The sequence below is a fragment of the Equus przewalskii genome, chromosome 23, assembly GCF_037783145.1.
Source record: "Equus przewalskii isolate Varuska chromosome 23, EquPr2, whole genome shotgun sequence".
Taxonomy (NCBI): domain Eukaryota; kingdom Metazoa; phylum Chordata; class Mammalia; order Perissodactyla; family Equidae; genus Equus; species Equus przewalskii.
This window is the reverse complement of record NC_091853.1, coordinates 22279118-22305012: the sequence shown is the minus strand read 5'-3', so window position 1 is coordinate 22305012 and position 25895 is coordinate 22279118. Positions and strand designations below refer to the sequence as shown.

General features: G+C 49.8%; 2 protein-coding genes and 1 long non-coding RNA gene across 7 annotated transcripts; 2 read left to right on the top strand and 1 right to left on the bottom strand.

Annotated features, from left to right (window-relative positions):
• Positions 1-1264: 1264 nt before the first annotated feature.
• On the top strand, positions 1265-16387 carry ATF3 (activating transcription factor 3). Of its 5 annotated transcripts, none has more exons than XM_008525310.2 (4): positions 1265-1487; positions 9240-9483; positions 13656-13763; positions 14954-16387. In XM_008525310.2, the coding sequence occupies exons 2-4, from the start codon at positions 9244-9246 to the stop codon at positions 15149-15151; spliced, it is 546 nt and encodes a 181-aa protein (XP_008523532.1). In that variant the 5' UTR covers positions 1265-1487; positions 9240-9243; the 3' UTR covers positions 15152-16387. The 5 variants fall into 5 exon arrangements, with proteins under 5 accessions (XP_008523532.1, XP_070447477.1, XP_070447478.1 ...); XM_070591376.1 differs by lacking the exon at positions 1265-1487 and adding an exon at positions 2519-3405; XM_070591377.1 differs by lacking the exon at positions 1265-1487 and adding an exon at positions 3141-3423.
• Positions 16388-19202: 2815 nt separating this feature from the next.
• LOC139078951 (uncharacterized) lies at positions 19203-20003 on the bottom strand. The gene is made up of 2 exons (XR_011532167.1): positions 19918-20003; positions 19203-19645 (listed from the first exon to the last, which is right to left on the bottom strand). It is a non-coding gene; the product is annotated as an uncharacterized lncRNA (long non-coding RNA).
• A 32-nt stretch (positions 20004-20035) lies between these two features.
• GARIN4 (golgi associated RAB2 interactor family member 4) lies at positions 20036-22315 on the top strand. Its single transcript, XM_070591374.1, has one exon. It carries the CDS (start codon positions 20442-20444, stop codon positions 22200-22202), a length of 1761 nt encoding a protein of 586 aa, XP_070447475.1. The 5' UTR covers positions 20036-20441; the 3' UTR covers positions 22203-22315.
• The last annotated feature ends 3580 nt before the right edge of the window (positions 22316-25895 follow it).

Sequence of the window (25895 nt, the reverse complement as noted above, 5' to 3'; positions counted from 1 at the left end):
GTTTAGACTTGGTTGCCACGAGGGGGCTGTTTTTAGCTGCCTAGTTCCTTCCCCTCCCCTTTTAACTTCTTTCCCTTCCTTTTGCACATGCCCCAGCATGAAGTTTCCAGTTCTTATCTCACTCAACAAAATATACCAAGGCTGGGCTGAATGTGGATTCCCCAGGCGGTGTGAAAGCTCAGCAATATTCAAGTCTTGGCTTAACCCTCTTTCATCGAGGATTAACCCCTGAAACAAACCAAGCCAGGGCTTCCTTCTCAGGGGGGAGAGGCATTCTTTGGCTTTGTGTGAAGAAGCTTTTTGGTGTGGGGAAATTTTCTTGCCCCTCCTCTGGATGGTACAGAGTGTGCACACTGGCCACTGGTGGCATTAACTAAAGTCAGGGCAAAATGAGGAGGCACAGGACTCAGATACTGATCACCCCTCTGGTGGCACAGACCTTGGGGATCTTCCCTTCCACTGCTCTTCCCCAGTCTCTCTCCAGGCATTTCACAATTCTCCTGGGGGCTGGCGCAGGGAGGCAGGCTGGAGTAGTTTTGTTTTCCTTGGATAAGAGTTTCATTCGCAGGGGGGTGGGTTTACTCCTCCATCACGATTCTTATGGCTTTCGGAGTTTCAGCGGGAAAGCAGGCAAAGAACACCAGGCTCAGACTTCTGCGAACAGCTGACAGCATTTCCATCCAGGTGTGACTTGGAGATTCAAACTCGAGAATTTTATTAGAATGAAACAAGACTACTAAGAGGAAGAGGAGGCAGGATGGTAATAAAAGTAAGCTGACAGGCGTTGTGGACTTCTCTGTCTTAATCACCTTTCTCTTGCATTGTTATGCAGAGGCTGGTCTGTTTGTTTACCCTCTGCCCTAAACTGAATTTCCCCTTAAGGACGGGAGGAAGCCTCCACAAATATGGCTTGGGTGTATTAATGGAATAATAATTTAAAATGCAAACTGATTAAAGATTTCTGTAGGCATTTCACAGAGGGGGAAAAAACGAAGAAAGCTTTCACGTGTTCTCCCCCCTTCTCCTTGTTTCACTTTATGATGGCTCAATTTATTCAAAGGCAGCAGATAAGCAGATATAATAGACAAGTAGAGAATCCCAAAAACTTTCATTTAAATCTGCAAAACGCCCTTCCTTCTGGTCTCGCGGCGTTCTAGGGGTTGTGCCTACGTGCCGGAGGTTTACCTGCCTGCTGGACGGCGGGAGGGCGGGGACCCGGAGAGAGGAGAGAGGTGTGAGGCGCTGTGGGCGTGGGAGCTGGAGGGTGGGGCCGGGACAGCAGTTACCACGGCGAAAAGTAAAGCAAAAACAACTGTCCCACGCTTCCCGCGCGACGTTGCTGGAAACCTGGTCAGGTCCAGGGCAACAACCCCGACGATCCTGCGCGGAAGCCCGAGGTTCCGGGGCGAGCCGGAGGCGGGGGCACTTCCGAGGCCATCCTCCTCGTTGTCCTGGGACCTTGGCTGGCGAGGGGAGGGGTGCTCTAGGTGAGGCTGGGGCTTGGGGGAGAGGATCGCGGGTGTGGGGGTCTCAATTTGACCTGCAGCTCTGAGGGTCTCTGCCCCAGACTGCTGGGCAATCGGAGGGGCTGGGCAGAGGGACAGAGATTTCCCGCGGGGGCGGGACTGTGTGTTTAACTGGGGGGAGAGAGACCCCTCCATCACGATCGGCCGAGGGCTGCAGGTGCGCTGGAGTGGGGCTGTGGGCTAGAGCCGGGCTCCGAGACCCTTCTAGCTCTTACGCCAAATTGTTAAACCACGACCATCAATCGCCTCTCTCCCAAGAGGCAGGTGGAAGCAGGTGTCTCTGTCCCCGGCCGTGCCTCCACACCCCACGGGCGCGCGCAGGTCTCCTTCCCAGGCAGGTTCGAAACGTCGCAGGCAACACTCGTGTCCACATATATGTGTCCTCGGGCAGTTAAGAAGGTCCCTGGCTCTGCCACTTTAGAAGCCGAGACAGCTGAGGTCGGAGAATCGGAACCGCGAAATTGTTTTTTAAGGGTCAAATCCAGTTCTGCCGAAGCCTCGGCTGGAAGCCGGGGCCATAGGACCCCGCCTTTCCCGCCACCCGGGCTTGAGAACGGAAGGGATTTCTGCTACCCGGCCTCATTTCAGCTGCGGTCAGTGCGCCTCCAGATCGGGGGTTCTGGGCGCATAAAAACAAGTGAAAGCCGGAGAGGGGTTTTCCCTAAATCTTGCCTGAGAGCGAGGCGACCCCCGCTCCGCCCGGCCCGCGGAGACCGAAGCACCTTCGCTTTCCTCTCTCCCTGGCCGCTCGGCTTCAGCCTCACTCTGATTTGCCTCTGATCTCTCCAGGTCTCTGGTCTTTTGGTCTTGTTCGTTTCACTGAGAATCTCCCTCTCAATTTCAAACACTTTGTGGTTGTTTAAAAAAAAAAATCCTAATCCACACCGTCCTGCCACTCGCCCTCGCCTCAGAGTCGGGTTCCCAACCGGCCCGGAGGCGGTGCCGCGTGCGCGCTCGCGTGGGGTGTGCCGGGCTGCGGGCGCACGGTGCCCGCCCGGCGCTGCCCTCGGCGATTGGGTTAACGGGCAGCCCTCTTGCGGTCCCCGCCGCGGAGGTCACCCCCAGCGGGTTACGGTGTGGATTCACAGTAGGGTGCCTTTGGGCACCTCTCCCACACGGGAGACCAACTTTTCTGTCCCTACCCGCCCCTTACTTGAGAAGAACGCGTTTGGCCCGGCGGGAGGTATTTTCTTTAAGCTTCAGAAAATGACCACGCATTTTAGAAAAAGGTCGTGCCCGCTTCCCAGCCTCACCTAGTCTGGGCTGCGGCCAAGACCCGCCCCTCCGTCTTCCCCCCCAAACCTAGCGGAGGGAGAGATGCCAGGGCGGTGGAGTCATGCCGCTGGCTTGGGCACCATTGGCTCATGCCTGGAACACGCAGCGGCGAGTACGCACATCTGGCGGCCAGCCCGGGCGGCTCCGGTCCTGATATGGAGAGAGAGGGCGGGCGGGTGTGTGTCCGAGCGTGCGAAGCCGGGAGAACGCGCCCCGGCCGGCTCCTCCCCAAGCTTGCATCACCAGTCCCCACTTTGGCCCCTCCTCCACCCCCCCTCCTTTGCCCAGCCTAGTTCGGCTGGTTCTCTGGGGAAGCTATTAATAGCATTACGTCAGCCTGGGTCTGGTAACCCGGAGTAAACGGGCGCGTCGCCAGCCCGAGAGCTATAAAAGGGGTGATGCAACGCGCTCCAAGCCACAGTCGCACGCAGCGACGCGCGCACAGCACAGTGCTCTCCCGCGCAGCTGGCCCAGCCGACCCACCAGCCCGTGCGTCCTCGGGGTTCGCCCGCCGGCCCCACAGACAGACAGACAGACAGACAGCCCGATCCGCCCCGACCCTGCCTGCCCTCTGGACCCTGGCCGCCCCGAGTGGAGACAGGAGGTGAGCGCTGGAAGCCGAGTGAGTGAGCGCTGCTAGGGTGGCTCGCTTTCATCCCCTTCGCGACCCTCTAGTAACCAGTCCCCGACCCCTGCGCCCGGCCCCGACCCGCGCCCCCAGCCTCTGGCTTCGAAAGAACTCTGGCTGAACTTCTCCCAGCCACGGCTGCTCCTCGGCCCTTGGGAAAGTTTCTCGCAAAGAACTTTCTCTTTTGACTTGAGGCGCGAAAGGTTTCTGGTGAACCGGAAGGTCGGGCTCCCGCTGCTCAGCCGGCCTCGGAGCACCGCTCCTCTCCGGAGGCCTCGGCGCGCACTTACCGCACTGGGAGCGGGCGCGGGCAGGTGGGCGCGCGGGGCGGTCTGAGGCTGTCGGCTCGCGATCAGGCTCCATCCCTCGCCTCGCATCCGGGCACTGCCACTCCCGAGGCCAGCCTCCCCGAGGTCCGCGGAGAGGCGCCGAGGCCGGGAGCTCGCGGAAGGGTGCGGAGGGGCCGAGCGGAATGAATGGAGAAGGGACCGGCGGCCCGGGGCGCGGGCGCGGCGGCGGCCGCTGGGGGTCGCCCTCCTCATCCCGGAGCGCTGGCTCAGGACCTCTCAGGAGCCGGGAGCGAAAGTTAGTTGGCATAAGTTTAGAGGTGGCAAGCGCTCCTGTCGCTGGCCTGGGGCGGAAGGCAGAGAAGGCTCCGGGCGCAAGCTGCTGTTGGGCTTCTGGGCCAGAGGCTTCCTGTCCCAAGTCTCTCACACGCTTTTCTCTCGTACCTGGGACTCTAGCTGTGGCTTTCGCTCCGGTAGGTTCGCGGATTTCTCTGCTTTTCGTCCATGGAGACCCACCGTGGGGGGAAGCGAGGGTGCAAGGCCAGTTCCGATCATTGGGAGGACGGGTTTGTGGTCTAGTAGCCAGGACCCTGAGAGCGTATACTGCTCTTGGTGTCCTTGAGCCTCAGTATCCCCAGCTGGGAGATGTGGGCACATTGGCACCGCTGGCTCCCTTTGCTTGTTTGCAAGCACCAGGTGGTGGTTGGACTGGGTAACCAGTAAGGTCCTTTCTGGCTGAAGAGTTTCAGAGTCTGGAGTGGTGTAATTGAAAGAAAAGGGGCCGGTGAGGGGACTTGAATGACTTGAATGAGAAGGACCTCTATCTAATGTCGCTGCCCGGCTTCCGAGGCAGTGGGGGAAAGGGGACTTCTGTATGGGGCACGTCCTCCTTTCCCAACTTTCTTCCCATTGGATTGGTTCTCCTTCTCTGCCACCCCCAAACCCCGTTTTCATCTCGTTTACTTACTTCTTTTCCTCCTAACCGTTTTCTTTTCCCTAATGTCATTACTGACATCACATATGCTCCTTACAAATAAAGGAGTTGCTAAACCCTTGACAGAGCTGGAAAAAAAAATTGGGGGTGCTAGAAAATCTGGATGCTCTCCCAAGTGTGGCTGACAGTCACATCTGTTTGGGGCTTCTGTCTCCCTAGCTATAAATGAAGGAGAAATTGGTATTGCTGTCCCTCTTGTGTTGTATTTAGCATTTGTTGTAGACTAATGCTACAGCACATAGGCTCTTGCTTGGAGGGCATCCTGGACAAAGACTGGGGTGGCAGTGGGTTTTGCAGTTTTTATTGTCTGGATGGTTTCAGAGACAATATGACAGGTGGCAGTCCAGGCCCACAGTGTGGATAAGATACAGCCCCCAGCACCTATGGCAGCAGGGTCTTCTGAACCTTCCTGTCTTAACCCCACCCCTCTCTCTCTCCCTCTTGGCCCCTTCTCTCCATTGTTCTCTTTCTTCTATACTCCCTCCCTGTCTTAGTCCTCTCAAAGCCTCCTCTGTGGTGGGTACCAGGTTACTAGGACTATTGACCTCTCATCTACCTTTGCCTTATTGGTTGATCCTCACCGTGTTGGGTCTCTTGGTGATGGAGCAAAGTGAGCAGCAAGTGTGTGGTCAATAACTTGGACTGGGCCACTCACCAGGTTTATGGCCTTGCGCCAGTCACTCTGCCTTCCTGGACCTCATTTTACTCGGTTACAAAATGAAGATCTGATTTAGATGACTCTAATATTGGGTGTTCTATCCCATTACACAGAGCCCATGATTTCTTGTTTTTTCATGTTGGCTGGGCATGGAACGGAGTCAGTGGTCCCAAGTGTTACCCAGCATAGGGAAGAGGAAGTACATAGCCAGGACACCACAGAAACCAGAAATGATTTCATGTGTGAGAACTGGTTGTTTCTCAAGTACGTAAGACCAGTGGAGAAAAGCTGGTGCCAGCAATTAGTGGGGTGGAATTGACCTGGTGTGTCAGGAGCCCAGGGTTCAATCAAAGTACAAAAGAAGCTATGGCTGACCTGAGTTTTTTGAGGATTCAAGTTAATTCCTGATTAATGGGCTAACTGGCATTGACAACATTATGAGTTCCCCCTGAAATGGAGAAAGTGAGATTACAGTACTAATGGCTACCAGTATGTGTGTAAATCCACCTTCACAAATCTCATACGATCTTCCTGACAGCCCCATAAAGGAATTGGAGTAGACCGTGTTGGTCTCATTTTGCAGACGGGAGACTGAAGCCCAGAAAGCTTGAGTGGCTGGTCAGTGGGTGCTCAGCTTGTGAGTGGTAGTGACGGGGCCTGGGAGCATCGTCTCTGGTCCCGAGGCCTGGACTCCTACACCTCCAACCTTCAAGTGGGCTGGGAGAAAGACCAAGATAGGAAGTTAGTGAAAGACCAACGTTGACTTCCTACCGTAAGATGTTTTATGAGCAGTGCTTACTGGAAAGAGATGAAAATTAAAAGTGAAAATTCAGTGTCATCATAGCTGCTAGGAAATAAAATCTGGGAGCTGAATTTCCAGTTAAAGAAATACATGAGTAAAGTTTCACTTTCTTGCAAATGATGAAACCAGTGATATGACATGATTTCTGATTGGAGATAATGAAGCAGAAGCAAAATGCACGTTCTTTGTGGCAAGCCTGGACAATTTTAAGATCAAAGTAGAAAGTCAACTCAGAAAATCCCCAAACATATTTTTTTCTTCAATGAAGGGGATGTTAGAGGGTCTCAACTTTTGGAAACATTGTCTGAAGATTTAACTGCATTTTCCTTAACTTCGTTCTTCCCTGTAGAGACGCAGCCCAGGTCCAGGCTGAATCGTATACCTTAAGAGAATGAGTAAAGAAGTAACTACAAAGTGTCTCAAGAAACTAAGCTTTAGCTGAGTTCCGAAAGACTTTTAACAGTTTTACAACCCTTTTCCATCCCCAAGTAAGCCCACCCAATGCTTTTCATAAAAACCTTCCATACCACTGACATTCTTCGGTTTCTTTCATTAGGACCGCTGACGTTACACTAAGAAGGAAAAACAATCCCAAACAGCAGACCCCAAGGCCTGAGAGCTCATTAATAAACTTAGTTGAGTGGTGAAATGGAACTACACTCAGCTGCAGTGGAATTCAAACTACCCATGTAGAAGGGAGCCATCCTGTCCTCCCAACAAAGGCCAGCCCAGTGGTAGCTCTGAATTCCATCCCTGAACTATTAGGTTTTTAGTAAAGTAGGAAAGGGAGGGAAAACATGAATGCATGGGAGAATCCTAAGCCTCTGGCTTTAGAAGGCTGGTTTCTTAGAGTTTATCACCTGCCAGAGATGTGTCCTTCTAGCATCCTAAGATTATAGGACTAAATTGATAGAAGAACATCAGTTCTGACCCATGACACAGGGTTTGGGGAAGAGAATTACATACATTTCCTGGGTTTCTTTGAATAGTCAACGGTGGCTCCATCAGGGTATCTTAAATCTTAAGGAGGAGTTAGAGGTCGGAGTGTTCTATTCAGCAGAGTTTGACACCCAAGAGAGTGACCAACCACCCTCCCACCTGGACCCCACAGAGTGTCTCTAAGAAAGCCAGCCCTGGGCTGGAGAGATCCCTGGGAGGCCCGGTAATAACATACCTCCTAGTTGCATTGTGTTTTCCAGGGCATATTTATGTGTTACTTCCTCAACTCCTTGCACAACTCTATGGGAAAATAGGGCAATTGTTATTCTCCTTCCTTTACTGAGGAGAAAGAAGGCACTGGGAGGTATAACGATGACACATGAGTAAGTGGGCCTCAAATCTTGATCCTCTGACCCCAGTCTGGGAATTTTGTGGATACAAGACCCACTTATACATCCTCCCGGAATGCTGGCAGCAGCCTGAGTGTGCACCCTGACAGAGAAAGATCAGCAAGCCTTACAGAAAGTTCAGGCTTTCCCCATGGCTCTTTGCGCAGTCTCTGCTCCATCGCTTCAGTTCCAGGACCCACCCCCACCCCCACACCTGCCCTAACTCCCCAAGAAATATTTGCTCTGGTTTTTTGTCTGTTTTTGCAATGTAGAATAATGTTCTATATTCTATAAATTAAAGGCTTGAGTTCTGGAGTCAAACTTAATTCCAAATCCTGACGCTGCCTCATGCTAACTCTGTGACTTTGGACAAATTATTTAACTTGTCTAAACCTCAGTTTAGGGGCTAGGACCTAACTCACTGGGTTCTCACAAGGATTAAATGAGATAATGCACATAAGGTTCTGGTGTTAGCTGCTTGCCAAAGGGCTTCCTGTCTGGCTAGACTTGGCTGAGGACCACAGGTCCCCAGAGGGATGCTCCAGGGGACCGCCACCCAGAAATCCCCACACTCCTCGCCTCTGGAGAACTGACTGGAGGGATGAGGGGGGACGGCTGCTGCTGGAGGGAGTACCCGGCAGGGATTGATTTATGGGGGGCTATTCCAAACGGGAACCATGGAACTATGACTATTTCGACCCGTCCTTTTCCTTGTCTTGTCCCTTTGGGCTCCCTGGGCTGTCGAATGATAGAGGTAGACGGGCCCTCAGAGGCCATTTGATTTCATCGCCCCTGTCCCATTTCCTGTATTCAGTGGGGCAGTCTCCAGCCATCAGCAGGCATTGGGAGCAGCGGTGCCAGGCGCTGGGCCAGGCTCTGTATAGAGCAACGGCAGAGACTCAGTCCCCATGCTGCAGGCCGTTTGCCACAGGAAGACTGAGATTCCGAGAGCTCAGGTCACTGCTCCTTAGTGCCAGAGCCAGTCCCAGGCCCCTTTTCCACGCGTCCAAGCCTCTCCAGTCACCACAGGGCTGAACAACATCCCCAAAAGAGGTCCAAATTCTTAGCTCCTCACTTTTCTTTACTCCAAGGTCTTTTGCTTCACCAACCTTAACCTGAAGAAGGGGCTCCTCGTTCCTTGTGACCTGAATCCCCAAACCCCAGCGCCAGCCAAACTGGGGCAAAGAAACACACCTGCCTCAGTTCCATGCTCATTCTCATTGACTCGGATCCCGCTTCCTGAGGGAGACACTTCAGAGATCTATCTGCTAAATTCAAGGGTCCCCCACTCCTTGCTTTGACTGCCACTCACTGGTTGATTCGGTTCGATTTTAGATACCTTCTAAGTTTCCTTTTGAAAGGGAGACTGAGAATGGGCTTACATAATAGTCTCACTGATTTTTTTTTTAATGCTCTTCCTCTTTCAGAACTGTCTGAGGCTATATTTGCCTATATGCACACTAGCCAAAACTAATAGCTCTTGTGAATTCAGAATAGCCTGAAACGCCACCACTTATAAACTTCAGTTAGGCATTTTGTCCACATCACCGAGCTGTGTACTTTAAGAACCTGTTTGAATCACGATGAGGATGGCATGAAATGAAAACAAAACAGAAGCCCGAGTCTTTACGGGACTTTCCTCTGGGGGTGGGGCTCTGGTGTTGGGGGTTGTAGGTGTGGGGGCACTTGATCCCATGCCCCCAAATCCCTGAAGTAGTTTGGGTTTCAATGTGTCTTTCAGCAAAATGATGCTTCAACACCCAGGCCAGGTCTCTGCCTCGGAAGTCAGTGCCTCTGCCATCGTCCCCTGCCTGTCCCCTCCTGGGTCACTGGTGTTTGAGGATTTTGCTAACCTGACACCCTTTGTCAAGGAAGAGCTGAGGTTCGCCATCCAGAACAAGCACCTCTGCCACCGGATGTCCTCTGCGCTGGAGTCCGTCACTGTCAGCGGCAGACCCCTCGAGATGTCCGTCACGAAGGCCGAGGTAGGTTCTACCACAGGTGCCTGTTCTTTCAGCACTTTTTTATCATACACCTGCTCACCTACCACGTGCCAGGCATGCTTTAGGCAGGGGGCTGCAATTGGGAATAAAACACAGAACCACTGCCCACAGGGGCTTACCTTCTACCAGGAGGAGACGGACAATACACAAAATAAGTAAATACACAATATGAGAGACAGGGGTAAAGGAGAAAAATAAGGCAGCGAAGGTGGACAGGGAGAGTGGGGTGGGGATGGGATTGCTGCTTTAAATCAGGGTGGTCAAGGAAGGCTTCACTGATGGAAGAGCCTTTGAGCAGAGAATCCAAGGAGGAGGTGGGGGCCCTATGGGTATCTGGCAAGTGAGCAAGAATAGGTCACTGAGTGGGGAGTGTGGTGGGTGCCTCGGAGGAGTAGCAAGGTGGCCGTGTGGATGGGGTGGAGTGTGGGGTGGGGAACAAGTAGGAACTGCGGTAATGTGTGGGGGCAGATCATTCTGGATCTTAGAGACTATTGTAAAGATACGGCCATTTACTCAGTGAGGTGGGAAGCCATGGGAGAGTTTTTGAGCCAAGGAGCGACATGGTCTGACTTATAGTTTTCAATGCTCACCCTGGCTGTCGTGTTGAGAATGGACGGTAGGGACAAGGGCAGAAGCAGTGTACAGAAACAAGACTGTCGCAGTAATCCAGGTGAGCCAAGGAGGGTGAGTGTCAGGGTGGGAGCGGTGAGGTGCTGAGGAGTGGTCGGCTTCTGTGTCTTGAAGGTAAAGCCGATTTACTGATTGGACGTGGAGTGTGAGAGAAAGTGAGGGCTCAGGGGTGACTCCAAAGTTTCTGGCCTGACCAGCTGTAAGGATGGAGCGCCCACTGGCTACTGAGATGAGACTGTAGGAGGTTGGGTAGGGCAAGAGCAGGAGTCTGTCCTATTGGACACCCCCGTGGTGGAGGGGTAGGGGAGGCAGTTGGATCTGTGGGTCTGGAGTTCAGAGGAGAAGCAGGGCTAGAGATAATTGAGTTGGAAGTCATCAGCATATGGATGGTATTTAAAGCCGTGAGTCTGTATGAGATCACCTTCTGTGTCCATTTGTTCAGAAGAAGCATGGAGTGTGGTGATTATTTTCATCACTGCAAGGACCTAAGTGGCCAGACTGTGGAGCGAGGACTAGCCAGCCATGCTCACAGCTGTGTGTAATGCTCACAGCCTTGGTACAGGTGTCTGCTCCCAGTTCACTTCTGTCTCTGATGCTTGCACCGCTCCCCTCTTGGCAACCTTTTGTAAGACACGTGGAGTAACAGACATGTGAGATGCCTGAGATGTTGTTGCAAGTAATGCTGTGGTGGCTCTAGGACTTCAGAGCCAAAGTCTTGGCTGTTTTGCTGTCCTTTCCCTCTTGGATGCAACATAGGAGTGTTTCAAGCTTACTTAACTGGTATGATCACAGCCTTGGGGAAAAGGGTGGTGGAACCGGCCAAAAAAGAACTGAGTTGAAAAGGAGGTTGGTTAAGAATCTTAATGATTCTATAAAAGAGGGGCGGGGGGAAGTAATAATGACTCCTGCATGGGATCGATCTTTGGGTTCAATGAGATGATATTTGTTGAGGATCTAGCAGATGGCCTGGCTGATAGCGAGCATTCGGTGACTGGTAGTGGGTCTACTGTGATGCTGTATCCATAAGCCATCACTAGAGGTGTCGGCTGTGCCCCAGTTGACCTCAGCAGAGGTCATCAGTGCCTAGTCCAATACTGAACAGTGCAAAGTAAACCATGGGACACTCAAGGAAATTTTTAAGAATTTTATAATGAAATATCTTGAGGGCTGGCCCCATGGCCAAGTGGTTAAGTTCACACACTCCGCTTCAGTGGCTCAGGGTTTCACTGGTTTGGATCCTGGGTGCAGACATGGCACCGCTCATCAGGCTGTGCTGAGGTGGCATCCCACACGCCACAACTAGAAGGACCCACAACTAAAAATATACAACTATGTACCGGGGGTGCTTTGGGGAGAGAAAGGAAAAATAAAAGCTTGCAAAAAAAAAAATCTTGAGATAACAGGATGCAATGGAAGCAGTAGAGGGATCCCCATGGAAGGAAGGAAAGCATTTTGGAAGGATATTTGGAGAGTTCTCCAGAGAAAGAAGCAGGCAGTGTGCTTTATGGAAGTACTCCTTAAAGCCACCGAACTCACCTCCTGAGATTCTCTGTGCACCAAGTGACCTTCTAATCTTACACCAGTTTAAGAAGTAGATTTTCCTACTGGGAAGAGAATTTACAAACTGACCTAGCTGAATATTTCGGTCCCCTTGGTCTCTGTAATTATCATCTTAAAATAAGACACTGAGCTTGGGCAGCATGAGCCTGTACCCCAGATCCCAGTCACCTCTGGGAAGGCAACATGGTGGAATGAGGCAGCTGTGTCCAGGAGAGGACACAGGATGACAAGCGAAAGGCCTGGGTTTACATCTGGGTTTTGTAGCCTTTTGGTCTGGAGACCATGAGCTGGTAATTCCTGGGTCTCCCTGAGCAGTTACTACTGGCCACTCTTACTGTTACGAACAGACCAGTATCTATTTGTTGGCTGAATCCCTCATTTCCACATCAATAAATAGAAGAGATTGAAATAAATGGCCTTTAGTAAAGCTTTTCCGTCTCCGACAGTGTGTGACTGAGATTTGCTCTGCTCTCAAGTACTTCTGCATATGAGAAACCCCTGAACTCTCTCCCACATATCCGAAACCATTTGTAGGGTTGCAAAGGAAGTACTAGAATTGCTGAGTTCTTGATGAAGACGTTGATAGTGAGGCGAATGATAATAACTCAAGCTTACATGGCGCTAACTGTAAGCTAAACACCATGGAAAGCATCTTACATATATTAACTAATTTGACCCTCATCACAGCCCTATTAGGTAGGTAAAATTATTGATCCCATTTTACAATGAGGAAACTGAGGCACAGAAGAGTATGCTAACTTGCCCACGGTCTCACATTTGATAGGTGGTTAAGTTGGGATTCAAAGGCAGTTCAGTCTAAACCCGAATGTCTGCCTATGTGGTTCTGGGATCCAGGACGTAAAAGGCGGAAATGCCTCTCACCTTATTTCCCCCTTAGGCTTTGTTTCTCTGAATCACAAGGCCTTCCATCTCAGTCCAAACAAAATTAGTGTCATCTAAGCCAGAGGACTAGTGGTAAATTGGATGTGAGGTGATTATGGCGCCCTAGGATCTCTTTGGTTTGAGGAGTGGCTCCCACGCCCTTTCCTGCTGTCCAGAGCAGTGACAAGTGACATGACAAGGTCTGACATTAGTGGTCTAAACCATCACCCATTCAGCCCACCATGAGTGCTTCACCGCAGCTAGACTGTGGCCTCTAAGCCAAGTCCAGTGGCCAGACTTTGCTGTTTCTCCATCAGCCCTCAGGTGGAATCAGGATCAGAGTGAACTTCCAGAAAGGACCAGATCCTGAAACAGGAGAGGGGTTTGTTCTCTAAGAATCCTCAGGGCTGGCTCAGGGTGGGGCACAGAGGAAGAGATCAGTGTTTATTTGGTGGATGAATCAATGGATGGTTCTGGTTCACCACCCACCTGTGGCACCAAGCCATGGGCTGATAATGCTACTTTGGTTGGGATTGGGCTTAAGTTCCTCTTCTCAAGGAACTCCATGGGCTTCTCCTGAATTCGGGAAGGAGGTGCTATTATGGTCCAGGTGAAGACAGAGATGAATGGGGCTGCCCTTGGGTCTTGAATCAAAGAAGAGGCAGGGGAAAGGGTGGGTAGGGGATGTTCCTGAGATCATTCCTGGTTCTAAGAGAAGAGTAATAGTTACTGAACAGAATCTATTTTCTCTAAATAATTACGGCTGTTACCAATCATTATCAATTTGAATGTCAAACTCTTATTTCAAAATCTAAATGCATTTTTGAAATAAGCTAAATTTGAATTTACTAATATTGCCAATATAATTTTAACCAAGAATTCTTTGATTTTCATTATTCATTCTGAAGTGCGTATGTGTGTAGCGAGGTTTCATGCAAAAGTCTAGGGCTTTACTTCTCCCGGGTCTTTGAGCATTACGGCTGCCCTGGTTTGCCAGTTTTTGCTGGCAATAAAAGGCAGTGTATTTGAGGTGGATCGCATGTCCTGCCTCCTGTTAAGCATGTGCCTCTTGAATTTTATAGGTAGCTCCTGAAGAAGATGAAAGGAAAAAGAGGCGACGGGAAAGAAATAAGATCGCAGCTGCCAAGTGCCGAAACAAGAAGAAGGAGAAGACGGAGTGTCTGCAGAAAGTGAGTGCCTTCTCCCCGCACCCCTGCCTCTTCTCATGCTGTCGGCCACCAACCTCATGTCACTCTCAGAAGGAGAGTTAAAAAGCCCGCTACCTGGAAGCGCTTTCCCAAGAAGGGCATTGCAGCTGGTAGCAGAAATGCCAGTTGCTGAATGAGGAGGTAACAGAGCTGTTAACAATGAACATGACTCTGGATGTATAAAAAGCAGGTGTGTGAATTAAAAACCACAGGATCGTCTGATGCACAGATTCCCAGCAGCCTCGGCCAGTCCATACACGTCCAGCAGCTCCCAGACTGCAGGATATGTCAGCCCAGTTAAAGAGGCTTCACTTGCCCGTTTTCCTGAGAAGAGGAAGCTGCCAGCTTGCATTTGGCTCACTATGAAAAGCCTTTAATTAATCTCTTCAAACAAGTTATTTCCTTAATCCACCATCAGCGGTTACACTTTCTTTGTGTTCCAGTCTAGTTCTGACTCTGCAGCCCTTCTCCTTGGCTTACCCAATAGTCTGAGCTCCTGGCTGTGTTCAGCGGGCTCCCCTTCCAGAAGGGAGAAACATCGGTGGGAACAGCATCCGTGGGTGGCCATGGTGTCTTTCGAGGGGCTGTGTCCCCACCCCCACATGTGGACAGGCCAGGGCAGAGTCTTTACCTAGGTCCCACATGGGTCCCCAAAGGTCTGTTGATTGCTTCAGGGAATCAGTGAAAATTAAGACATTTTGTATGTTGCCAGATACATTCCTTCTTGGGAGATGAGCTTCCCAATGAAATCAGTGACTCACAAAAGACTAAGCACCACGAGTCTGGATTTCTCCCCAGCCCCCAGGGCCCTTATGGGTCCACAAGACCTGTGCATGGGCTGCTGGACTCATGCAGAGGAGATCTCTAGGCCATTGGCTCTACTGCAGCTTCCTTACCGTTAGAGTCACAACCTGCCTCAACCTTGAGTAGAGACTCAAGGGCATCTCTGTAGAAGCCTTCAAGTTCAAAGGCTTCTCCAGGGTCTGGATTCTCCCCAACCTATCGCTGCTGTCCCAGCTTTGGGGAGTGCTGTAGCAGGGAGCCAACTGCATTCCCTCTGCAGGCAATTCCCAGCATGAAGAGCCCCAGTGTGTCCCGGGGCCACCTCTAGGCCACCCCCTCCTCGCTGGACCTTGGCTCCATTCCTAATAACTCTGTTGCTTGTCCCCCAGGAGTCGGAGAAGCTGGAGAGTGTGAATGCTGAACTGAAGGCCCAAATTGAGGAGCTCAAGAATGAGAAGCAGCATTTGATATACATGCTCAACCTTCATCGGCCCACATGTATTGTCCGGGCTCAAAACGGGCGGACTCCAGAAGATGAAAGAAACCTTTTTATCCAACAGATAAAAGAAGGAACACTGCAGAGCTAAGCAGCCATGGTATGGGGGCAACTGGGGAGTCCTCATCGAATCCTCCTTTTATATACAAAACCCTGAAGCCATTGGAGATCTGACTTCCTGTGCACCTCTCGAATCCCAGCAGCAAAGAACCATGGAGGTGGGAAGGCCCTCGGTGACTCAGCTGGGCCTTTCTGCTCTGCCCCAGAGTGGACTTTGGACCAGGGCAAGGGCATCTTGTGCCTCAACTCCAGGATTTAGGCCTTAACATCCTGGCCATCTCCCAGTGGCCCCTGGCTAGGGTCCTGCCCGCCTTTCGTCTGGATTCTACAAAAACCAAGACTCCCACCATTAGGATTCATGCAGAAGAAGTGTCTGTACCTTGGGTGGGTGGGGTGGGCTGCTTCCTCTGCCACCACTGCCACTGCCACTCATAGGGGACGTGGAGTGAGAATGGCATTTAGCGAAGTTGTGCGATGGCCAGGGTTGTGCTTTCTAGCAAATATGCTGTTATGTACAGGAATTACTGTGTGCAAGGCATTTGTTTCAAAACTAGGCATTGTGCTCTTCTGATGTTTGTTTCACACAACATTGGTGTGACTTTTTTGTGACTTTCCTCAGATCTGGTTTCTGAGAGCACGTGCAGTGTCTTATGAAACATTCAGGTGGCCGGAAGAGCTTGTCAGCCCCAGGAGAAAGGAATTCGGCCGACCAGCAGTGCAGTTTTGTGTCCACAGAGAAGGTCTTCTTTCCGTCGGCATTCAAGCATTAACGCAAAATTCATGGGCATGATTCAGGTCCTCTGCTGCACACTAAGTTATAATGTCCCAGGAAGAAAGCAGAAAGCAAAGTCCACCTTCCAAAGAGTTAGGACCGTCGCTCAGTGACTTAGGTCAGGAGTTATTTCTAGGCCAGAAGAGCCAAAGAATATTCCATTTTCCTTTTCTTGCAGTTGAAAACTGCATTCAGTAGAGACACGTTTGAAGCCAGACGATGCCTAGGCTTTAGCATTAGTGGATGTTAATGGCATTGTTTTTGTCATGCGGATGTTTGTAGAAATCTGGCCCAGAGCATTTACAGTTATGAGAGGTCATTCACACTGGCCACAAGGACTCTGGCTGCTGTCTGTTTAAATTCTGATGTTTCTGTGAAATCTTCAAGAGTGTTTAATGCTACTCAATTTTCTGTAAGAGAAAATATTACTTATTTATCCTAGTATTCCTAACCTGTCAATATAATAAATATTGGAACCAAGACATGGTAAACTTACATGTTGTGCTGGTTTCTGTTCTTTTAAATCGGTTGGTTTTAAGGTCTAATTATTCCCTGCCCCATCCTTCCCCCCTGGAGGGAGGTTGTTTAGCTTTAAATAGTCTCCAAGTGACATCCTTTGATCTTAGGGATGCCACTTGGTGGGATAGTTGACTTCCAACCCTATTCCTCAATCTGTGGCATCTGATGCTCAATTTCTCACTGACAAACTCTGGAACACAGCACCAAGTATATCCTTTAGACCGACAGTTTGGTGTTTAGAATTTTTATGTAAAATCCGAATTGCTGAATACCTCAGCTATAGGTTTCTGCACATGTGTAAATGCCTGAAATGTACACCTGTTGTCCAACTTGAGCCATGGACATCTGACATTCTGCCACAGAGCTCTGCTTATTCACTTGAATTACATTTGTTTAATGTCCAAATGTGTATCTCATTATTGCAAATATGTATTCAAATATTGGAAAAGAATGGAGAGAGGATGGGGAGGAAGAGAAAATAATTTTAGATGGGATAGGTGTGATCATTCAGAGAAAGGTATTCCACCTAATTTTCTGGAATCTCCAGGGCATATGATTCCTTAGGTCTGGAACAGAAGCAGGTTCCCTTGCTCTTTGTCTGCACACATAAGTAACATTCACAGGCTGGAAATAAAAATTGGCTACTCTGCTACTGGCTTCATTAAATGTTAGATTCACGCACTCAAATGGTGTGCCTGCTCCTTTGTGCGGTTCCTTTAAACTATCACCTGTGACACAGGTGTCCTAACTTTGCTGCTTTAATTGCCCCTCAGGGCTAGTTCCCAATCTGTAAAGAGCCATCTGGTGGAAGTACCATTCACCCCTTCTTTCAGGAGATAATCTATTTTCCTTATCTTGGTGGAGGGGAAAAGAATTCCTTGCATTTACCCTCTGGTTGTGGGTGTAGCTGCCACCAATCAGCCATTATGAAATTCAAGACAATTTTGAAGCTGCTGTGGACAATGGATTGGAGAGGAAGGAAGGGGGTGGTGGCTATGGCAAGAAAAATCGATCTGAAAAATGCACTGTATATGGAACTCTAAGTTCTTATAACAAATGCATTAAATATGGTTTGTTTTCTATAGCCAAGTTTATGTTTTGATACTTTAATTAAAAAAAAAAGGATGAATATGTATTTACCATTAAGTCGTTTAGTTCATCTTGTTTCACATTCAATGGAAAGGGAAGGTTGGGGGGGCGTCTGAGAGGGTAAACTGGAATGGGACCTCCGCCACAGACAGACACCCAGCTGGACAATGTGTTTTCATTGGGCTGCCTCTTACTGGGGTGGTGAGGTCACGCTGCCAGGGCATGGAAAGGCCTCTCTCCCTCTTCTCGCCTGCCCTCATCCTGTCCCCTTGTCTATCCCTGAGATCTGGCCTGACACCTGTTTCAGAGCAAAGAGCTTTAAAGTGTGCTGGCCCAGGACAGGGGTTCTGACACTGAACCCTTCACTTTCTGCCAAGAGCTTAAAATTCTATTTTCCGTTTTTATCCTAATTTCTGATGGGCTTTGAATAAACCCTTGAAACCCACACCAAACTTGCTCCTCTCTTCCCGATCCCATACTCTCTGGTTGTGTTCAAGCAGTCTCTCTGTGGCGTGAACAGTGTTTTCATGGATCTGCCTGAGGTACAGCGGCCGAGTCAGCCATTGAGCATCCTTCCGTGTTCTCATGGTGGCTCTGACCCCGGAAGCTTCTCTATTTCTTTGATCAAAAACCGCTCTCAGGAAGGAATTCACGCTGAGGCTTAAAGGGCCAGTTGAGCAGTAATGCTAATAATAGCTAATGTTTATTGAGTGAGACAATATGCTGAACACTTTACATGCATTCTCTCATTTAATCCTCACAGCAACTGTTAATATCTCCATTTTGCAGACGAGGAGATAGAGAGCTAAGTAGCTTGCTCAAGGTCACAGTTGATCCTTCTAAAGCTAAAACCTATGTTTTTTAACTATAAGTGTTCCGAGCAGGAGTGGATGTTTGTATGTGCATGTGATAAAATACACATAACATAAAATTTATCATTGTAACCATTTTAGAATGTACAACTCAGTGGCATTCAGTACATTCACCATACTGTATAACCATCACCACTGTCTAATTCTAGAATTTTTCATCACTCCACAAGAAAATCCTGTATCTATTAAGCAGTCACTCTTCATTCTCACCTCCCTCCAGCCTCAGGCAATCACTAATCTAATATCTGTCTCCACGGATTTCCCTATGCTGGACATTTCATGTAAATGGAATCATACAACATGTGGCCTTTCACATCTGGCTTCTTTCACTTAGTATAATGTTTTCAAGGTTCATCCATGTTGTAGCATGTGTCAGTACCTCACTCCTTTTTATGGCTGAATAATATTCCACTGTATGGATAGACCACATTTTGTTTATCCATTTGTCTATTGATGGATGTTTGTGTGTATTTAACAGAAAGATAACCTTTACCCTCAAGGAATGGATCTCTAAGGTGGGATTCCAGGCATAACATCAAACTGAGAGAAAAAGACAGTGGGAGCTGGGTTCTTTCTCAGAACTTTCAGGTAACCATCTAGAAATCACTTATTCTGTAGCTAGCTCTGTGGGAGTGGCAGTAAGGCAAGAGATAGTATTGTACACGCTCCCCATAGGTGTCAATGCCTCCAAACAACTTCTGCATGGTAGGGAGATTACTACAGGAGAGCATTTGACATGCTCCTGGAATTGAAGCTTACATCTTGGGTTTACCTCCTCCCCATTTCACTGAGGGAGGAGGGAAGGAAACAGGGTCTTAAAAGAAAATAGCTAGGTTTCCACATACAGATTGTTTACATAAACATAACAGAGGGGAAGCACTGAGGTGACCCCCAGGGTAATTTACTCCCTAATTCAGCCCAGCCACTGTCTGAAGCAGTTGTCTTGGGTTCTCCCCATAACAAATGCACGCATATAGAATGATGCAAATTATAATAATACACAATTGATCTTCTTGAAAGTTCTTAAATCACTCCAGTTTGGAAACATTTGGCTGGCCCAAGCTTTCTTTGTGAGGCAAAGCGCTGTAGTGGTTCAGAACAAAGGCTTTGGAACCAGCTAGACCTGCATTCAAACACTGCCTCCCCTCCCAGTACTTCTGTGAATTTAGGCGAGTGATACAACCTCAATTTCTTCATCTGTAATAGGGGACGGTAACAATGTAGCAAACTCAATGGGTTCTTAAGATCACATGCGGAAAACATCACATGGTACCTAGGGGAAGCAATTTTTAAATTTTTAAAAATCATTATCACCAATGTTTACTGAGATTTTATGAAAGGACGGGCTAAGGACTAAGACTGCCAATTCCAGGTTATTCAATAAAATTAAACCATGAACTCAAATGGTTCAATTTATGCCATCATCTTACTTATCAAATTCTTATAGATTCTGTCCAGTTGCTGAAACTTTTGAATTTGGAGGAGGAAAAAAAGCCACCCACACAAAATTTTCCCATTTGAAGGAATTTTTATCTTCCTACCCACCTGAGTCCCTGGCAGGGTGGGCCTGTCCTCTATGGGGGCAATGGGGTGTTTGAGGGGAGGATGGTGGCCCCGCCCTGAGGGAGGTGCCTGGGGGATGAGAACAAAGGGGTATGTGACAGTGACAGGTCACAATGGGCAGCAGAGGATAAATATGGCTGCTCAGAGGGTTTGGGCCAAGAAAGTGGTCACTTCTCTCGCCAGGACTGCAGTTCACAGCAGCCTCTTAGGGAGATAAAAAATCAGAGGCTGTACATCTCTACAGACCTGAAGAGATTCAGTCTGGGGTCCAGGCACCCTACGGCATCCCCACAGCAATCATCTGAGCTCCCACCCCAGCCCCTGCCTCTGGGAGGCTTTGAGGCAAAGGGTGGGGCCAGAAGGGTGGGGTAGGGTGGAGAGACCTGCTGTAGAGCCACCTCTGTGACACAAGAACACCGCTGGTCCCTCTTCGGCCAACGAGGCCAAGGAAGGAAAGGCCCAGAGACCTGCCTCGCCAGCACTGCCTGTCATGATAAAAGACAGTCATGACCAGTGAGTCACTGCTACCATATTACACGGCCCAGAGTGACTCCGGAGTGGGCATGTTCAATACCGCCATGGGGAAACTGCAGCGACAACTGCACAAGGGAGAATATGACATATTCAGGTACGCACCCATATTTGAGAGCGACTTTATTCAGATCACCAGAAGGGGAGAAGTGATCGATGTGCACAACCGTGTCCGAATGGTGACTGTGGGCATTGCCTCCACCAGCCCCACCCTCCCACTACCAGACATCATGCTGCTGGCCCGACCAGCCACGGGCTGTGAAGAGCACGCCGGGCGTGGCCAGGCCACCAAGGGAAAAAGCCGCAAGGCTACAAAGACCTTAGAGCTCACCAGGCTCCTTCCCTTGAAGTTTGTAAGGATCTCCATTCACGACCATGAGAAACAACAGCTGCGCCTGAAGTTTGCCACTGGCCGTTCCTGCTACCTGCAGCTGTGTCCCCCTCTGGATGCACAGGAAGAACTCTTTGCCTATTGGGAAAAGCTAATTGGGCTCCTGCGACCACCGGGGGACAGTAACAGCCCTACCTGTGTCATGCCAGGGGAGGACATGATATGCATGCATGAGGAAGAGGACAGCAGGAGCCCGGCAGTGGTGGATTTCCGAGGGAAAGGGGATGAGGAGCAGGGCAGCAGCATCAGGAGCCTCCAGGTAGTCTCGGAGGTGGCTGGGGCCACCTCTGCAGCTTTTGCTGGGGGAGAGAGTACCCAACATGACTCCCACAGACTCACCACCGTGCCCGATGTAGCCACGTCAAACACAAAACCTACGGAGCTTGACAAAGAGTCAGCAGCAGGGGCAATGACAGAGGCAGCGGCAGCAGCAGAGATGGCAGCAGGCACCACAGCAGGCGATTTCAGCGTGGCAGTCACTAAGTCTGCTGCACCAGAACAGCTAGGCACAGCCACAGCAGTGGCAGCCACCAAGGGTCCAGAGGGAAGCAAAACCAGCATAGCCATGGCGGACGCCACCAACATATCCCCAAAGAGCATTAAAATGGCCTCGGCAGGTACTGCAAACAAGCCCTCTGAGGGTACTTCCAGCATGTCCACTGGCGTCTCCCCAGAGGCCAGCACCATGGTGGCAATTGCAAGAGCAGAATCAACCAGCAAGACTGCCAAGGAACCTCTCATCGCAACCTTGCCAAGGGAAGACCCTGTGAGTGACCAGCCTGGAAGTCAACAGCCAGCATCCCAGGCCAGTGATGAAGCCCTCCAGGGAAGAAGGGAACACAGGGAGAGAAGGGAGAAGAGAGCATCCAGGAATTCCCGTCACCGCAGGGCAGCTGAGAGCCGCCACAAGGCAGCGGGGGACAAGATAACGCAAAAATCATCCAGCCGGTCCTTAGCCAGCCGTCGAGCCTCGAGAGAGGACAGAATGGAAAAAGGCCGCAGCAGCCCGGGGCGCAGCAGGCGTGTCACCCCGCACAAAGGCATCAGCCGGGCTCCCATCACAAAGGAGTCTCACAAATCAGGGAGGAGCTTATCTACAGCTAGTTCCGTTTCCGCAACCAAGAGACCCAGCAGGATCAGCTCTTTCCTGAGGAATGTCAAAGCCAATCTTACTGCAAAAACAGTGGCCTCGCCACCCGACAAAGATGTAAACATCTTGACTGAGACCGTGGAGAGGAACAGCATGGAGACCGTCATAGAGACAGCAGAGAGTGGCCAGGGGCTGGAGATCATTGGTAGTGTGACATCTGAGATGGTTGAGACGGTGACATTTGAAGCCCATTAGTAGGACCCAGAGCTGCAAGCAGCGAAGGGACCAGGGTTCGGGGAAGCACCCCTGGAGAGCCTATTTCAGCTTTCCTCACTGCGGGTTAAATAAAGAGCTATACAATCTGAGAATGGCATGCTGTATTTTGTCTGAATTTCCATGTCCCGCAGCCCAGTGGTGACCACACAGTGGATTTTGTGATGTCAACTGTGCTGCAGCCTGAGACCCCAGTGTCCAGTCAAGAGGAGCCTCACCTCACGTTCTGCTCGGCAGAGCCAACAGGACTGCTCCATCTTGTTGCAGCTTTTTTCTGGCTGGTTCCAGAAAAGTGGCTGAAAGTCAGACAATGGCCTGGGAAACTCTACCTGCGCCATCTCCCTGTCCTTTTTATAAACATTTCTTCCCCCTGAAGGTCCACAGGCAAAGCAAGAATGGTCCTCACATCCCCTTGGGCTATTCAGGGGAGGGAAGATCATTCGTTGGCCATTAGAAGAGGGCAGACTCTTGTCCAGACTTAGCAATTCCATTCCCAGGTTCTTCATTCCTGGAGGAACACATGTTCTAGGAGACAACCATGAGAATGTTTCTAGCATAAATAATTTAATAGCAAAACACTGGAAACAGCCCAAATTTCTATCAACGGAATTGATAATACAGTAAGATATGAATAGAGTGGAATATTCAATAGTGAAAAATGAGTGGCAGCTACACACATTAGCATAGATAAACTTCTCATCACTTTTTAAAAACCAGGCACAGAATAGAATAGAATTCCACTTACAAAACAGTTCAAAAACAGTATATTGCATAGAGTACGACATAAACAACAGTCAACACTAAATTCAGGACAGTGGTTTTCTCTAGGGTGGGAGGCACGAGATCAAGGAGGTGACCAGAAGCCTTTCAGTGCTGTTGGGAATTGTTCTCTCTCTTAAGCAAGGTGGTGGGCACTTACGTGTTGTACTTTTTTCACATTTTAATATCTCTGAAATCAGAATGGTCCTACAATTGCCGTGGCAGTTGTGATGAAGTTATTGCCTCAGACATGCCTTAACCAATGCCTTTCCCATATGTTTCCACTCTTAGATATGCACAGAAGTGATAAGTCATATGTCTGAAAAGTCTAGTCTGTCTTGTCGTTGTCGTTAGTGTTGTCGAGTCGATTCTGACTCCTAGCGACCCCATGGACAGCAGAGCAGAACCCTGCCTGGTCTTTTTGCGCCATCCTCTCACCTTCCAGGGCTATATCAGACAATGCTCCGATGGTATTCATAGGGTTTTCCCAGCCAATTTTTCAGAAGTGAGTGGCCATGTGCTTCTTCTTGCCCTGTCTTAGTCTGGAAGCTCCGCTGAAACCTGTCCACCATGGGTGACCCTGCTGGTATTTGAAATACCCATGGCACAGCTTTCAGCATCATAGCAACATGCAGCTGCCACAGTATGACAGCCAACAGATGAGTTGCGTGGTTGCCTGACTGGAAAATGAACCTGGGCAGTGGCAGAGAGAGCATCGAATCTCAACCACGAGACCACCAGGGCTGGCCTGGTCTCCTTAAATTACATTTATTTTAGTAAATTATTACATGAACCTTTGTTTGGCTATTAGGAAAGGAAGGAATTATACCCTTATTTTACAGATGAGAACACTGAGGCTCAGAGAAGGTAACTGTTCGGGTCACACAGTGGGACCTTTGCAGAACAGTGAGCCACCAGCCCACTACTTTATGCAATGCCCTGTCTGGGACATGGGGAGGAGGCAAAGTGAGCAAGTCTAAGGAGACAGGGCCAGCACAAGAACCTGAGACATCAGCATTCTTACCACCGTGTTCCGAAAGTCTACAGAGACGAGCAAATTTACAGGACTGAGGGGAGGGGGAGAGGGGGCTGGGGAGACTCCTGGTAGTGAGCCACTGTGAGCTGGTTTTCAAACTCCAGTGAGCTCACAGCCCTGAGCTGGCCTTATCTCAAGAGCGTCCAGACCACCCTTGAGCTGTGTCTGGCTCCCAGGCTTCTATCCCCAGCCTCTGGTGTGACCTGCACTGCAGCCATAAACAGACCTCCTGCCTAGAATTCCAGGGACCACTCCCGACTGGGGATGCCTCTCTCTGCAGCCCATCCTCCCCCAGCCACCAATTAACCTTTTGAAATCCAGGCTCAGAATGGTTACTCCATACCAAATCTTCAGGAACTTTCTTCATCTGGGGTTTTGAAAACAAATCCTGAAGCCTCACGTGAGGGAGATTATTTCTGTTGGGTCACAGTAACCTTGTTGCTTGTACCTTCACAGTTTGTGACTTTCTCAGACCTCATCACGGCGGGTGAGGACAGTTCCCTTCTGTTAATAGAGCGAATAGTGGGCATGGGGTAGGGCACTGGTCGAGGAGGACAGCCCAGGACCTACACACATCCACTGTTTCCTTTGGCAAAATGAGGTTCCTGACCCCAGCATGGGGAATTATTGGAGTGAGTCAAGTTATTCTTAAGAAAGAAGGAAACATGCCAAAGATTAGATACAAATTGGCCCTGTGAGGAAAACAACCTCAGAATCATTAACCCAGAGCTTCAGAGAAGTCTGGGGGCCGCAGGGAGAGAGAATTAATGGTTTACTGTTGACCAGCGTTTCTCTGGACCCAAGGTGGGGAAATTACAAAAAGATCACATCACATTCCTTTGATCTTATGATTTCCACACAGGCAAGTGCAGGTAAACATGAGTCTGGAAGAAGAAAGTGCAATAAAAACATTTGCACAGCCCTTGGCTGTTTAGAAAGTTCTATCATGGAGGTGCCCTCTTCTGATTCTTGCACCTCTCCATTTTGCAGATCGTCAAATGGGAGAGTTCAGAGCGTTGAAAGGACTTGCTCAAGGTGGGAGCTGGTGGTGCAAAAAGGGAGCAATCCCAGTGCAACACCTTTCACATAGTGCCTACCACGTACCCGCCCCAGGTCCCACACGGAGGTGCAGAGAGGCGGAGGAAACTGCACAGGTGTGAGTAATTATCACAACACTGAGTCACAGATACAAGGAGAGACGCATGTTCGGAGAACAGGATCCATTCAGACAAGGGGTTCTGGGGCACGGGATGGAGTTGCGGGTCAAGGAAGGCTTCACGGAGGAATTGGCAGTTTCAAGGATGAACAGGGCTCTGCCGAGTGGAGGAAGCATGGGGCACAAGGGTAAAGTGGAGGAGGTGCCACGGAGGGGTGGGGAAAGCATCAGGCCACGGAAAAGAACGTGTGCAAAGTACAAAGGCTTGAAACATCACGTGTGTGGAGCAATTACAAGTATTTCAGTACTGCTGCTTGAAGGGCAAGTGGAGAGGAGGGACATGAGGCTGGAGAATCAGGCAACTGGATCTTAGGGGGCGTGGGGCACTCTGTGAACGTCTGGGACTTGGGGAGCCACTGAAGGCCAGCATCTGATGGGAGGAAGATCTCCTTGGCTTCAGGGTGGAAAGTTGATGGGCAGGGGCTGTCTAGAGAAAGGGGATCCTCCAGAAAGCCGTTGCATTAATCCTGGCCATAGATGGGGAGCCCCGAACCTGGGTGACAGTAGGGAGACAGAAGGTGGCCGAGTCAAGAGATGTTGAAGAGATGGAACAGAAAATTTTCCATCCCACATCCTGAAAGACAAGGAGCTTGTGATTTACGCCTGGCACTCATCTAAAAGAGGTGGAACTGATAAAAGTGGAGATGTCCTCCCCCTGTGGTGA